This window comes from Mytilus edulis, chromosome 9 (assembly GCF_963676685.1).
Source record: "Mytilus edulis chromosome 9, xbMytEdul2.2, whole genome shotgun sequence".
Classification (NCBI taxonomy): domain Eukaryota; kingdom Metazoa; phylum Mollusca; class Bivalvia; order Mytilida; family Mytilidae; genus Mytilus; species Mytilus edulis.
In genome coordinates, this window is record NC_092352.1 from 26420689 (window position 1) to 26436450 (window position 15762).

General features: G+C 29.2%; 1 protein-coding gene across 2 annotated transcripts in view; it reads right to left on the bottom strand.

Annotated features, from left to right (window-relative positions):
* The window catches only part of LOC139487939 (ubiquitin carboxyl-terminal hydrolase 7-like), a 27746-nt gene continuing 11984 nt past the window's right edge, over positions 1–15762 (bottom strand). For both annotated transcript variants that reach the window (XM_071273184.1, XM_071273183.1), the window contains exons 18-33: positions 13544–13675; positions 13213–13276; positions 12748–12849; positions 12353–12452; positions 11405–11497; positions 11065–11132; positions 10341–10495; positions 9612–9779; positions 7465–7573; positions 7106–7183; positions 6672–6775; positions 5566–5737; positions 4332–4379; positions 3995–4066; positions 3100–3202; positions 1–2629 (exon numbers count right to left, since the gene is read on the bottom strand). In XM_071273184.1, the coding sequence (XP_071129285.1) occupies positions 2523–2629; positions 3100–3202; positions 3995–4066; positions 4332–4379; positions 5566–5737; positions 6672–6775; positions 7106–7183; positions 7465–7573; positions 9612–9779; positions 10341–10495; positions 11065–11132; positions 11405–11497; positions 12353–12452; positions 12748–12849; positions 13213–13276; positions 13544–13675 (1675 nt within the window). In that variant the 3' untranslated portion in view covers positions 1–2522. The remainder of the gene's footprint in view (positions 2630–3099; positions 3203–3994; positions 4067–4331; positions 4380–5565; positions 5738–6671; positions 6776–7105; positions 7184–7464; positions 7574–9611; positions 9780–10340; positions 10496–11064; positions 11133–11404; positions 11498–12352; positions 12453–12747; positions 12850–13212; positions 13277–13543; positions 13676–15762) is intronic.

Below are 15762 nucleotides of genomic sequence, written 5' to 3' on the forward strand. Positions count from 1 at the left end.
TTTCTTTAAAACATTTTATTACATTAATAAATTTACAGATAACTATAAAATTCACTCTGACATTTCAATTCATTCATATGGAAGTATCAACTTAAAGAGGATAAAGTTCAAGTAAAATATTCATGTACAAATCTAACAAACTTTCATCGATCAAAATCAACCAAATGTATAATCATCAAAAGAACAACTTGTAATCATTCAAGTCTCTAAAGCTACAGAATATTGACATTTCATTTTTCCACAGCAAAAATACACTTTTACTGATACTTGTGTAAGAAGTAAATTACAATAATAGTTTGATATCTGAAAGTTCATAAATATGAATAAATGGAAGAGTCTATAAAAAGTATTTCTATGGTTAGTCCTGAAGTCTAAGAGAATGAATAGTTTTAGTCTGTTTAAATTTCGTCTTTAAAGAAAATTTTCTTTTTACTGTTGTAGGAAAATATTAATTAAATTTTATGCAATCTCTGGTAAAAAGCAGACATAAAGGAGATATTTAGATATGTTGAATAACCTAAATCAATATTTATTAGTAAAATAATGTAAATAAATCAATATACCAAGCCACATATATTCAATTTGATAAAAACATGCATCTTAATGGTTAAACATGGTTTATAACTATCAAATAATATCACATTTCTATTTCTGAATAAACTAAATATAAGTTTTCATTTTTGGTCTTTTCTAAGAACTGTTTCAAATGAATAAAAAAAGATGTTGGATGTGCATCAATAAGAGAGTAGCACTACAACAAAATGAAACTTTAAGACATCTTAAAGAAAGCTAACATTATCAAAAATAGTTATATGTGTGAAGTTCTAAATGGCCTTGAGTGTAGACAATTGATGGATGAAATTAAGAAGGCTAAAAGCACTTCAAAAATTTTAACTGTTCATTAATTTCATTGTCTAGAACATTGTAAAAAAAAAAAAGAAATCAAGTGCATGCCAGAATATAAACTGTCTACAATGCATAACAACTATGCATGCCAGAATATAAACTGTCTACAATGCATAACAACTATGCATGCCAGAATATAAACTGTCTACAATGCATAACAACTATGCATGCCAGAATATAAACTATCCAGAAGTCATATAAAAATAACTTTGGTACTGTTACTTTTTTAAAACAAAAAATTCTTGTAAAATTTCTTGTAAATACCTGTATTTAAACCCCCTGAAGTAGCACTTATTCTGTTTATGTTATAGCTTATCATAAAAGTATTTGTATATTTACAATACTTTATGTACAGATAAAATAGAGGGGAATGACAGGCATGGTCAAACATCATCATAAATACATTCACAAAAACTTCATCAGAATTATAAAACAGCAGATCATCATACATACAAGATTCTCACACATTCTCAATCACAAAGCCACATACTAACATATGCATTGTTTACACCAGCACTAATGAGTCTGTAACAAATAAATTAACATGCATCCTTAGATGTACTGATTAACGTATTTCACACTGTGCTTCACATTTCTCTCTGGACACTTGTCAGATACTTTAAAACCTCTTTAACTTGTACCAAAACCATAGACTTTACAGACTTCAAATACAACATTCATGTTTAAAATAAAGAACTTGTGAACAACTGCTGCCAATATGTTCTAATATATAATTTCCTATAAGAGTATATCATTTTATAAGTCATTTTATGAATCATTTAAAGCATTAGTTATTGACTAAATTCTAATCACTCCTATTTAAAAGGTATCAGACTAAATTGTGAACAGGTTTAGTGATATGTCCCAATTGTTATATTTCCGGAACAGAATTCTACTGAAAATAGTGAAGACTCAATCTTAATTGAAATAAATATATGAAATAATCATTATCACCATGTTGTCTTATGAATACAGCATTCTATTCTTTACTTAAGATGGATAAAAGGATAGACTGGTTATATAATCTATTAGCCGATAGTCACATCCTTAAGTAAAATGACATAACAGGCATAAAAAAGGAATTTAAAATACGATATCTACTGAGACACAGATCACTTGTTTCCTTTTCAGGTTATCATAATATTAACTGTTTATAAGTCATAAATCACAAAAAGATATGTATTCACAAGTTCGATATATTTTAATCAGTTTCAATATCGTTTCTTATTTTTTCCCTTTTACAGTTGAAAGATTACTACATTGATGAAAACAAGAACCTTCAAATTCAGAATAAAAGAATCTAATTTCATTTCATATAGCCTACTACAAAGGGAATTAAATTTTCTCATTTCCATTTTTCATTATAATGAGTAGTATTTGTTTTCTTACATCTGTATGTTCTATCATAATAATTTGAGAATTATAATAAAGTTGTCTTTCATTAATATTATAAAGACAGGTCTGTCAACAATGTTAAGTATCCTCCTAGTACACATAGGAACAGTGCTGCAACTCCAGAAGAATATCACTTAGTGTGGTTAAGCACAGGCATAACAGCGTATAAAAGTTCAATGAACACATGAGAATTAAAATAATGGACTAATGTTCTGTGTGGGTCAGTTGTGTATCTTGATGGCTTTCTCTGAATAAGGAACCTTAGAACGTTTAGGTGTTTTGTTCACATGATCTAGACCTAACCATGGTCTAGCTTGCATACTTGCTCCTGCAAAAGACAGAAAAAATATGTCAGTTGAATGCAAAATTTTGATTCTGCCTAGGCTACTGTCATTTTAGTATTTATAAAAAAAAAAAATCATCTATTTCCGTCATTTAAATTACAATATTAAGATGAATTAAGTTAGTTAAGAAGAAATTCAGGTTTACTGCAAGATATTTAAAGCTTCTTCAAATAAATCAGGTGCATCTTTTACTATCAAACAATTAACATTTCTCTCAAAGACAGGATAACATCCAATTACTGGTCATTTTGGGCAGCAAGGGTAACTTTGATATTGCTATAGCAGTTATTCTAATTGGTCATGTTTAGTCAAGTTTTACTTCCAGTGGTTAACTGGCCTAGCACCAAGTTTTTTTTTTTTAAATCACTGACTGCATGATCATTTTGCTTTGCATAACTGTTTGCACTCCAGTTTGATTTAAAGGTTTTTTTTCTTTTGCTGTTCCAAGACTTACCTTGCATTGGATGAGGTTTAAATAGCGAGAGATCTACTTGGACATCATTTTCTTCATCAGAAATATATTCAACTTTTCCCATTACAACAATGGCAAACTTGTACTAAAAAAAATGAAATAATTCCTAGGTTATATATATATTTTCATAAAATAAAGAAACCTAGCTCCTTATCTCATGTTCATTTTCCATATACAATTCAATAACTCTGGTAATTTTATTATTCTCTGCATCTATGTCATATCATATTAGTTCTATTTTGCCATGATTTTTATCTATAGAAAGCAGCCAATTTATAATGAAATCAGGTATGGACTGACAAGAAATTTATTAACCTCTCTAGTTTGTAACCAGCTACGACAAGATTTGTTTACTTAATTTGACAAACACACCAGACTGCTTATTATCAGGATTATCAAGTAACAAGCTCACAATAACCAGTATCATTAAAATTAAAAGCTATAAATAAATATGAATTTTGTTCCCCTTACATGTGTTTAAACTTCATATTGACCCCTCAATTATCTTTAATGCAATTTTTGTAATGCTAAATTAGACCCTTTGCCCACTTCCTCCTTTATTAGCAAGAACTATTTTGTCTTTCCACTGAAAGGGTAATAGGATTTTACCTAATTATGTAGAACATTTTGGTTAGGGCTATTCCATTAAAATGTGTGTGGGAGGGTAGGAAGGGAAGATTAATTATTGAATGTGGGTCATGGGTCTTTTTTCAGTATGCTTCTATTACCATATTGCAAAATTATCTTAAAAAATTGGTTCTTGGTTTTAGGGATATTTTGAAAGTCCCTTCCTACCCTCCCACATTCATTGTAATTGAATAGCCTTTACTTAAAATTGGTCATTTCTATATATTATTTCTACAAAAGTTAAACTTACCTTTTCAAAATCTTTTTCTGTTATTTCTAATTTCTTTTGTATTCTTTCTTTAACTGTTGAAAACTTTTCACCCTTCATAAAAGAAAATAAATGTTAGTATATTTGTTAAAATCAAAATTTGAAAAGCTAAATAAGCTTTAAGCTGATAAGGAAGATATATTTCAAGCAAAATTGACTTAAAATTTATAGAATTAAAATTTTTGAATGGAACTTTGTTGTTATATGTGTTATGATGGCATTTTAAAAATACATATTTACTTGGATGTTTTTAATCATTTGTAACATAGCATTATTTTTTATACTTTTTTATCCTTTATGTGCACATAAAATAACATACCTGTTTGATTTTTAACAGAAATGGTACACCAAATGTAGAATAAACTTCCTAAAAAAATTTAAAAAAAATATAATTTATATCACAATAAAAGCAGAGAATATGCTGTTTTGTTATACTCAGATATCCTTACAATTTGTGAAAACCAGTTGATTTAAGTTTACTGTAAGTGGTGAAAATTATACCAAATATCGAACTGACCGGACAAACAACTCATATTTTCTAATTATCCAGTGATGAATAATGGATATTTATAAAATAAATTGTGTGCCACTGCTCATTCATCATTCTGCCTCTGAAGAAGTTAAGTTCCAAACCTACTGAAAGCTGTCAGGATATGAATCATCACCAGGCGCTATTAACTCTGTGTTTTGGCATTACCTACCTTTCATTTGTTTTAATATATCTGACAAGGGTTATTACATTATGCATAGATTTTAGCAACATATGCAATGGTATTAAACAATAGATATAATTGCTTTTTCAACATTAAGTTCCAAACTAGAGGTACTGACATTAAATATAAAATATATTAATTCTGTTTCTTTTTCCAATATGCATTTTACAAAGCACCCAATGAAAAAATCTATTAAAAATCCGTAAAAACATGGAAATATGCAACAGCATTGTTTATGGTATATTCTCTTACGTCTCCTGGAAATCACTAATTTTGAGGAATTGGTTGATAAAGGTGCCTACTGATAGATGAAAAAAAACAACAGACAAGGTCGTTGCAGTATACTGCCCACTGTAAAAAAAAAAAAAAAAAAAAAAATTTGATTGAAAAATCATCCCAAGTTGAGATTTAGTGAGAATTTCATAGAAATCCATTCACTAATTTGTTCATAATGGATGCAAATAGATGAAAAACAAGAATGTGTCCAAAGTACACGGATGCCCCACTGGCACTTTCATTTTCTATGTTCAGTGGACAGTGAAATTAGGGTCGAAAGTCTAATTTGGCTTTAAAATTAGAAAGATCATATCATAAGGATTCTGAGTACTAAGTTTCAAGTTGATTGGACTTCAGCTTCATCAAAAACTACCTTGACCAAAAACTTTAACCTGAAGTGGGATAGATGGACAGACGGACGGACAAAGGAACAAACGGAAGCACAGACCAGAAAACATAATGCCCCTCTACTATTGTAGGTGGGACATAAAAAGATGAACCCAAAATATTAATCCTGTACTTTACTTGAAGTGTTTCAGTAATAAAACATACACAAACCCATACCTTATGAAAATGTGCTACTGGAATGAGAGTTTCATTGTCTTTCAGAGTTACTTCCTCTTTTGGAATCTCTTCTATACGATATGTCTTTGTGGAGCCACTCATATTTATGGCATCTAATAATGTTTCTTCTTTTTGTATGGAGTAAATTTTATTACTGATAACTTCTAACAACCTATTAAAATGAATAATGTTACATCTTAATAACAAATATTCGAGCAAGTTCAATTAGTCATTTACTACTATAAATGAAACCCGATATAAACATTCCTTTAATCTGTGTATATGAATGCAAAATAGTTTTAACTAGTTATAAATGTTTACCATCATAAGTGAAACCTAATATAAACATTTCTTAAAATCCTGTATATAAACTAGTTCTGACTAGTATGATATAATTTGATAAACCACGCTTTCTATCATGCGAGTTCCTGAAATTTCCATTTTAGACAGTGCAATATGTGTTTTCCATATTAATATGAAAACTTATTTCACCACTTTGTTCCTTCGACTATGCTATTAATCATATGTCTACAGAGAAAAACTATATTAATCGACAGGGTTGTGTGGTAGAATTCAGATCTAACATCTCATTTTATCATGTAAATCCATTTAAACTGCCAACAAAGAGGTAGATTTGTATGGTAGACCACAAAGATGTTGGCCAAATTGTCTATATATAAATTTGTGGTATATATTTCTGTTAAGATATAGAACCACTAATTCAGGCCCGGTCGGAAAGAACATACAAGAAAGTAGTACATATTTTAAACAAAACAGTGCCTACGCATAACTGTATCTTTGTCAATACTGGGAATATTTTGGTAGTTTTTGTATCAAATGAAAGCTTGGGCACTTGGAATCACTGCAGAACCCTTGTTAAAAGTTTTACTTGAATATCAAAGAAGTACATGTATATGAAATTTTAATAGGAGGACACATTTGGCCTGTTGTTCAGATCAGAAGTTCCTGTTTTTGTACTATCAAACTTCGGGGAACCAGTACGCTCTAATATGCAATTGATTCTTTCAGCACAAGTCAGGATATTTTAAACTATTAAGTTTCCTTATCTGAAAGGTTTTAGATCTCTGTTTACAATAGTTAAATACCTCAGTTTGTCAGAGCCATCTGGTTCTAATTCTACTTGTTTCTTTGCTTCATCAAAAAGGTCTGTTACTTTACCATTCTTACTAGGATATAAAACTAACTCTTTCTAAAATATAAAGTACCCATAATTAATCAACTGTTCAAAATAAAAAACGTTGGTAGTCAAGTATAGGTAATATTATTTAACTGAACCACGTTTTTATTGGCTATAAAAATTTCTATATTAAATATTTTTTTCATTGCAATTGCCTAAAAATTTACACTTTGAACATATCATGTAATTATTTCAACGCATAATTCATATTACTTGTTATACTTTTTTTTTCTAGATCTTTATGCAGCTCTTAGTTTAACCTTATTCTGTTACAATTAAAATGAAATTTTAAATATATCTTCATTTTCTCTTCTTATAATATTAGTATGGCATAAATCTTACCTCTTCTTTTAACTTGCTGGTAACCCATGTACATTTAAACTGTTTCTTGTTCTCTAATTCATTTATTTTTATATTTAACTGCAAAGAAAGAAAATAAATGATGTAATGCTATTAACTGATGCATCCTTTGCTAACAATATGATAATGATACTGGTAGTATCAGCCAAGATAGGTCAAAGGCCTGTCCAGTCTCGCTTAGATCTATCATAGAAATATTTCCCATAAACAATTTGTCCATCACAAACTTCAGTTCAATAAAATAGTATAAAAGCATTTCACAAAATAAAACAGGCCATAATTTACATATTCATCAAAGACCCACTATCTACAAAATGAAATCTTTTATTTTGCATACTTACTTGCTGATAATATAATTTTCTAGGTTGCCGTGGTTTAGCATATAATAACAGATCTTTAAGGTTTCCTTCATATGTACATCTAATAGGATTACCAGGTCCTTCCCGATAACTGTAAATATAAAAATACATGTGTCTTAAACCATCTATTTTACAACAGAAATCATCAGTTAAATAAATTGTGTTGTAAGGAGTCAATTCTAGTTAAATTGTTGAAAATGCTAATGGATGTAAATATCAAATTGCTCAGTCAGAATTGCAATAAATATCAAGTAAAGTTTTTATTACATTTGCAACTATCATTGGGAAAAATTTCCTTAAAAGCTAACAAATCTCAGACAATTGAACCAAGTAATCACATGATCAAAATTGAATAGGTAAGCACATTATAATAAATAGTGCTTCTCTCTGTCCAATAGCAGTGTATAAATGTGATGGCGGTGAATAATACAGCACAAAAATGGCCTGGGGCTAACACTTTGTTTTGCAATTTTTGGAAGCATGAACTGATTGTCATTTCAGCCGAATTATCTGTTTTATCCATACACAATATGACAGTAACAAGACATTTATGATTCTTTCTCAATAAATTCATCAAGTGTGTGGTATGAAAAACATTAAATATAAGGTTTTAATGTACAACATCTTCACAATTATGAAAAGAGCAAAATTTAAACTTGATTTTTTCACAATGTTAGCTAACTAAATAATTCTTTTTACATCTGGAGGTAAAAAAGAAATCATGAATGTTGTGTCATTACAGTAGACTCCGGCCAATCGGATACCCAAAATGTCAGCTAAAAATATCCGATTGTCCGATATATTCAATTAGCCGATGAACGTATATTCCTCCAAGTTTTTTTTCAAAATTGACAGACACAACCCTAAGATACCTATAGCTATTACAGCTGCTTTATTAATGGAAATTTGTAACTAATCTCATTGTTTTTTCAGGTACAAGTTCGGATAATTCGGTTGATTGAGTAACAGATCGATCAGTTGATAATAATGTATTTTGTTTATCTGTCAGTCAATTGATTATTAATTATTAATTATGTGTTGATTATCTGAATAAAATATGTACCATTTAAATAATGTGACTTGTTGTTTTTGCGTGACTTGTTTCATTTGTGTGTTAAAACAGGTAAAAGCTAAAAATAGCTATGAATTCTCGGAAGTAGGCCACAGGTAAATTCTATTAATAGCTACGAATTCATGCCCACTGTAAACTTCTAACTGTAATTTTCTAGTTTTTTATTTATGAACCCATTTCCATTTTCAAGTAATACAACTATGTTTATGATTATAAAATTGAGCATCAAGATGAGTAAAATTAATTTTGCTTTTTTATCTTATCTGTCGTGGTTCAAAATAAAAGGCTGAATATTATGTAAATTAGGAAAATGGCGTACGTGTGTACAAGTTACATAATTCTATTTCACCTGGGACATGCTTTTGACACACGATTCCTTGTTTTTACACGGGACTTCTATATATATTTTATTAAATTGTTGAGAAAGAGGTACATTTCATTCATATTTAATAAACATTGATGAACATCACGCACAGTTTATCATTTCTGTCGTGTCATTGTTTGTGAAGTAAATGATAACGATCACATTTGGATAAACACATAACAAACACATCTTGGGCAGAATATAATATCAAATTCATAAAATAAACAAGACAATAAGAAAAATATGTTTTATTTGACTATGAAAGATCGTTTTTATTAATAAAATGAAATATTTCTGTACTGAAGTTTTCTTAAACTTCGTAATGGCGTAACTTCCGGCTTCATTTCCTGTTAAAAAAAATATGAAATTATTTCAAAATATTCGATTGTACATGGTTTTCACACATTTTCCACGAATATTCCTATCCAATTAGCCGATATATTCTAATAACCGATATTCGATTATCCGATGTATTTTGACTGAAATGTATAGGGAATGGTTCAGTGTTTTGAAATAATATTACAATAGCCGATATATTCGATTAACCGATATCCGATTAGGTGGAGTCTACTGTATCTGATATTCAGATGCAATCCAACATTTTCTAGTTGTATGCAAATTCTAAACCAACAAAAAAGGCCTAGTTGATGTATTTGAACAGTATTTCCCAATATAAAGAATCTTCAACTTTACCTCTGAGGTTTGAAAAACTGTAGTAAATAAGGATCAGTTTGTAAATAAGTTGCTACAGCATTTGCCATCTGTTCATAGTTCATTCTAAGAGACAGATCTAACGAGAATCCTGGGTCATTTGGGATTGCTTTATCACAGAATATCACTTCTACTCTATAGTACAAGTCTCTGAAAAATAGAAAATGTACCAATAATATGAATTAATGGTGAAAAAGTTTAAATATCAAAATACTTATGACAAACAATACATCGCATTACACTTTCAAAATATATAAAAAAAGATGTACTGTGTGAGTTACTGCTCACTTATGATATCACTACTAAGTATTTGTTGCAAAGGGAGTTGATGAGCCATGAATGTTTAAATGTGCCACAAGCTCTTTTCACAGTTCCTAGAATAATGCAATTTATCAAAAAGAAATTCATAGTAGAACAGATAGTGGTAAAGTAGAATAAGCCCAACCCCTTCCTCGGCCTTGGGTATAAACATGTGCTAACAATTATGCTATTCCACTCAAGATGGAATGTGACAATGAATTGCAGTCAGTTATTTCTTTAAAGATCATTTGCAAGTTTTAAAAATTTTGCAGTAATGATAAACATATACATCAAGTTGCACAGTGTGTTTCAATATATAAGATGTATCAAATTTGGCAACAGCTCAACTTTGCAGGTTCTTGTAGCAATGTCTTGGAACATTTCTATTAACAACAATTGTACAATACATACTTGAAATAATCCCTAGCAGTAGGAAGGTCATACTGATGGATGTCTAATCCATCTTTTTGAAAGACAATAATATCACCATCCATAAGCTCTTCTAAAGATTTTTCTATAGGTAAATCATGACTTTCTATCCTCTCTACCATATTTGGTTTTACTTCCTGTAAAAGAACTATATTTAAATACCAGCTCAATCAAAATATTAATTTTTCAACTACTTTTAAATATGACCAATTTTATACACATTCATCTTAACATGTGACCACAGAAATCCAGCTTATGGGGAGTATATAAACTTTTAGAAATTTCAGTATTAAATTTCAATAAACTTTTATATTGTTGAATAAGAATAACAGAATTTATAGGTCAGACTGGCCATTAAAGGGTCCAAAACCACTGTTAACTAACTTAAAATGAATTAATTTAAATCTTATGCTTTAAGTTTGAAATACTATGAAAAACAGTAAAAGAAGCTGAATGCACAATCATACATTAAAATGCTGTGTTTCTAAAAACAAACTTGTTGAAGTCAAAAACATGATTTTTTTTTCAATGTTTGTATTTGTTTTTGTTTTCATTTATAATACACTAGAAGAAGTTCAAATCAAAACATCCATGAAATATGTTGAATGACGTTCTAATGAATATAAATAACAGTAGTATATAATATATTTATTGTTGTAAGAGAATCAATTAGGTGTTAATATTTAGTATGAATCAGACAAGTTACCTCAAACAGCAACAGTGGTGTACCAACAGGAAAGCCTGCTCTCCTACATAAATCAGGTAACAACTCCGCTGTAATAAACAAAATTAGTTGAAATGTAATCTTTTACATATATTGAAAACATTTCATTTAAATGCAACCCAAATACCTTTTACTCTCATCATTTATCAATTCTTTCTTGAAATTTAAATTCAGAAAACATGTTTGTTGTCTGTTATATAACAGATAAAAAATCAACTAGGTTTATAAATTACAGATACAGTAAAATATCACATAAAAAAGAGAAGATTCTAAGCAATATATATCTTATTGTATAAAATTATCAACACTATTTGTAAAATACCTGTTTTAGCTGTTATTGGAACATACGTATGTCCACAAAAGGATATTGTTTTCCTCTTTGGATCATAAAGTTTAAGAAATATCAGAACATCACCTGTAGATTAAAAGATAATCTAAATTAACAAAGAGTTTGTGCATCATATTTCTAGAATATAAATCATAAAATGATGTTGTATGCACTGACAATCATTTAAAAGTCTAAGTCCCTGAATGCAACTTAATCATATTTCAAACTGGCATTCAAATATCGATTCATTATTCTTGCTTTTCGTTTCATTTATACACTATCCATCAGATAGGTGTTTTATATGCATAATCCATTTGAAAAGATTCATATGCATAATCCATTTATACAACAGGATCCATTTGATGTGTTTTATATGCATAATTCATTTATACAACACTATCCACTTGCTGTGTTTTATATGCATAATTTATTTCTACAACACTATTCATTTGAAGTGTTTTATATGCATAATTCATTTACACAACACTATCTATTTGATACGTTTTATATGCCTGATTCTTTTATACAACATGATCCATTAAATGTTTTATATGCCTAATTTGTTTATACAACACTATCCATTAAATATGTTTTATATACATAATTTATTTATACAACATGATTCATTAGATATGTTTTATATGCATAATTCATTTACATGTATACAACACTATCCATTAGATGTGTTTTCTATGCTTAACTCACTATTCATTAGATATGTTTAAAAAGCCTAAATCATTTATACAACATGATCCATTAGATATGTTATATATGCTTTATTCAGCATGAATCATAAAATATGTTTAATATGCATATTACAAAAGGTATGCATTTGTATAGATAACCTTCATAAGCTATCAAATTAAATATTGTGCTACAAGCATATTTTTTTTAATTTTTCATTGATTTAACATTTCCTATAGCAACTTTGGCTATACATACTATCTTTATCAAACTGTGGCAGTTCTTTTAAACCACTCTCAGGGTTTAATGTTTCTACAAATACTGTCCATGGATTTTCATTATCAGCAACATCAAGAACCTATAATAAAAACATACACACATAAGTACATTTTATGTTATTTATCAGTAATGAGAAACACTATAGTTGTTATCAATGTTAATCTAACAATATTCAAAGATCTTTTAGTACAAAGCAATACTTCCATATAAATCAATAACTCTTATTATATAAATCGGACAATTAAAATGTGGAAATTTTGATTTTCTGATTGCAAAACTTTCATTCTTTTCCATCTTTTTAAAAAAAAAATGCACAAGTACTATTTGCAAATATTATATACACAACATATAAGCATTGCTAGAATTTCACTTACAGTTTTATTAAGATTAGCTTCTAAATCCAGTAACGTAGGTCGGTAAGTTTGATTCTGACGAAATTGGAAAGGCCAAGGCCGTATCTGTGTAACCGGGTATTTCTGTAAATAATAACAATACCAATATTAAATCCTGAAGATAACTTTGTTCTTACAATATATGTCTAATGTAGGTCATGAAAGTTCATAGCACAATGTCAAATAAAGAAGCTGAAAATATTCTGGCACACAAAGTAGTATAGAACAACAAAAAAATAGAATAAAACAATGTTTCCCCTTCCCCAAAAGGCTTAACACCACAGAATATAATAATTTTCACACTATGAAATGCTGGTGAAGATTTTATACAAGCCTTAATTTATTCTAATACACAAGTCTTATTGCTGAATCATAGGATGTTGATTATTGCAAGTTATCCCTTGTTTGCAATTCTGATACAACACAATGATATACCTTAAAACTTACCATATTATCTGCTAACATGTGCATAAATTCTAAAACTGTGGATGATTTTTTAACTTTAAAGTTTCTGAAATAGATCAAACACTCATACTTAATAAATATGTACAGAACATTTTGGATTCTTCTTTTTTAGCACTTTGCTATACAAAAAATTAAAGGATTGCAAAACTAATACAGATTCCAATCCAAATAACAATATTTAATTATTTCATCATGAAGTGTTTGCTAACTTAATGCCAGCTTGAACAAATTATATTTTTTCTAAATATTCACCTTCTTCAAATGTAACTTTTACCAAATATAACAATTTAAAAAATTTCTAAAGCAAACTTACCTAAAATTAATTTTATCACCATCAAAGAGATCATTTCCCTGATGTCCATTAAAATTATCATCAGTCACAACCTGAATGTTCATATATAAATGTGCTTCTGTTCGCTCTTTTCTCTTCTGTGCTTCTAGTCTCCTACAAATTAACATTCAAATGAATTAAAATATCATGTAGATATGGCACAAGAAAAATAAGCACACTTCTAAAAACTAAACTGATGGATGGAACAACACAATTAGATAAGTTTGTTATGGTGCATCAATGAATCAGACTCAGAAATTCTTAAAATGAAATGTTAAATAACAAAGGTAATTTTATTACAGTGAGCATAAGCCTGTAAATTCTAGACTACTAGTTCAAAGCCTGTTCATGTGTACAATTTCAAACTTTTTTGAAGAAGATTGGCAATAGGCCTGCAATGTTCCCTCTTTTTACTCTGAAAGCTTCCTTAACCAATAAAATCTTGCTGCCATCAAAGTGTCAAGGTTGATTAAAGTTACAATATTTGTTTAATACCCCTGCAAGGTAACTGAATTTTGTACTCATATAAAGCACCATTTAATAAAATAAATAAATAAATGGGGAATGTGTCCATGAGACAGATGATGCCCCCAGTTGCATATCATATAAGAGGGGGCACATACAATATTTAAATCTTTCTTTAAAATATAATGATATCCTTTCCGATAATTATAATTTTTTGCTGTAAATATTAATTTTACGACAATGAAAAAAATTTAAAGGACAATAAAAAGACAAGAGTGATTCATATCTGGATTTGTTTCTTGAAGTTGATGACAATGAACACAAGAAAATTTGGATCTATGACAAAAGCAATAATTTCAGTTTTCTTGTAAACCACTGATTTTTGACTGCACATAGCATCTGCCAAGCCCGTGGAGTTTTGTATCTCATATGTTCAAATATGCTCTCTAGCTTATTTTAATTATATTTATTATCAAATGTTTTAAATACAATGCAGGCAAGACTCTACTATCTCTAACATTCAATAACTTAACATCATGAGGGTTTAGCAACAAGTGTCCATTGTGAAAAAACTAAAATACTGCTATTAAGAAACCAGATGCTCCGCAGGGCGCAGCTTTATACGACCGCAGAGTTTGAACCCTAAATGGTTGGGGCAAGTATGGACACAACATTCAAGCTGGATTCAGCTCTAAATTTGGATTGTGATTAAATAGTTGACACAGCATAGGTGTTTCTGACACAGAATGAATGTGGTCTAATGAACTTAAAATATTTTTTTTGCTTTTGAGCAATTCACTATGCTGTTGAATATTAATCCTCTCAAAAAAATGTTTGAAGAAATTTTCTTTTTATTTATGAAATCTGAAATGAGAAAAATTTACCCCCCCCCCCCCCCCCATTTTTTTCACATCCCCCTTTCCCTTTTTCTAAAACTGATCTCAATTCAAATTTCTAATGGAGTTTGCAACAATAACTAAATAACTACTCATTTAAATACATCATAAAATATTAAAATGTAACAAAAGGTGCTTGTTATCACTGAATGGTAAAGATTGTTTTAATTTATCAGTTGGTAGTAAAAGTGAATATACATTGTATATTGTATAAAACAATGATTTAAGTTGATTTAACTACTATTCTGGACAAAGAAAGATAACTCCAATCAATTGAAAATTTCTTGCTATTGCACAATATTGTGCAATTAGATATTTCTTGCTATTGCGCAATATTGTGCAATTGACAATATTTGCTATTGCACAATACTGTGCAATTGAAGATTTCTTGCTATTGCGCAATACTGTGCAATTGAAAATTTCTTGCTATTGTGTGCAATTGAAGATTTCTTGCTATTGCTGAATACTGTGCAATTGAAAATTTCTTGCTATTGCACAATACTTAATATAATAATTTTGGATCCTGATTTGAACCAACTTGAAAACTGGGCCCATCAAAAATCTAAGTACATGTTTAGATTCAGCATATCAAAAAAGCCCAAGAATTCAAACTTAGTTTTATTTTGGACCCTTTGGACTTTAATGTAGACCAATTTGAAAAGGGGACTAAAAATTAAGAATCTACATACACAGTTAGATTTGGCATATCAAAGAACCCCAATTATTCAATTTTTGATGAAATCAAAAAAAGTTTAATTTTGGACCCCGATTTGGACCAACTTGAAAACTGGGCCAATAATCAAAAATCTAAGTACATTTTTAGATTCAGCATATCAAAGA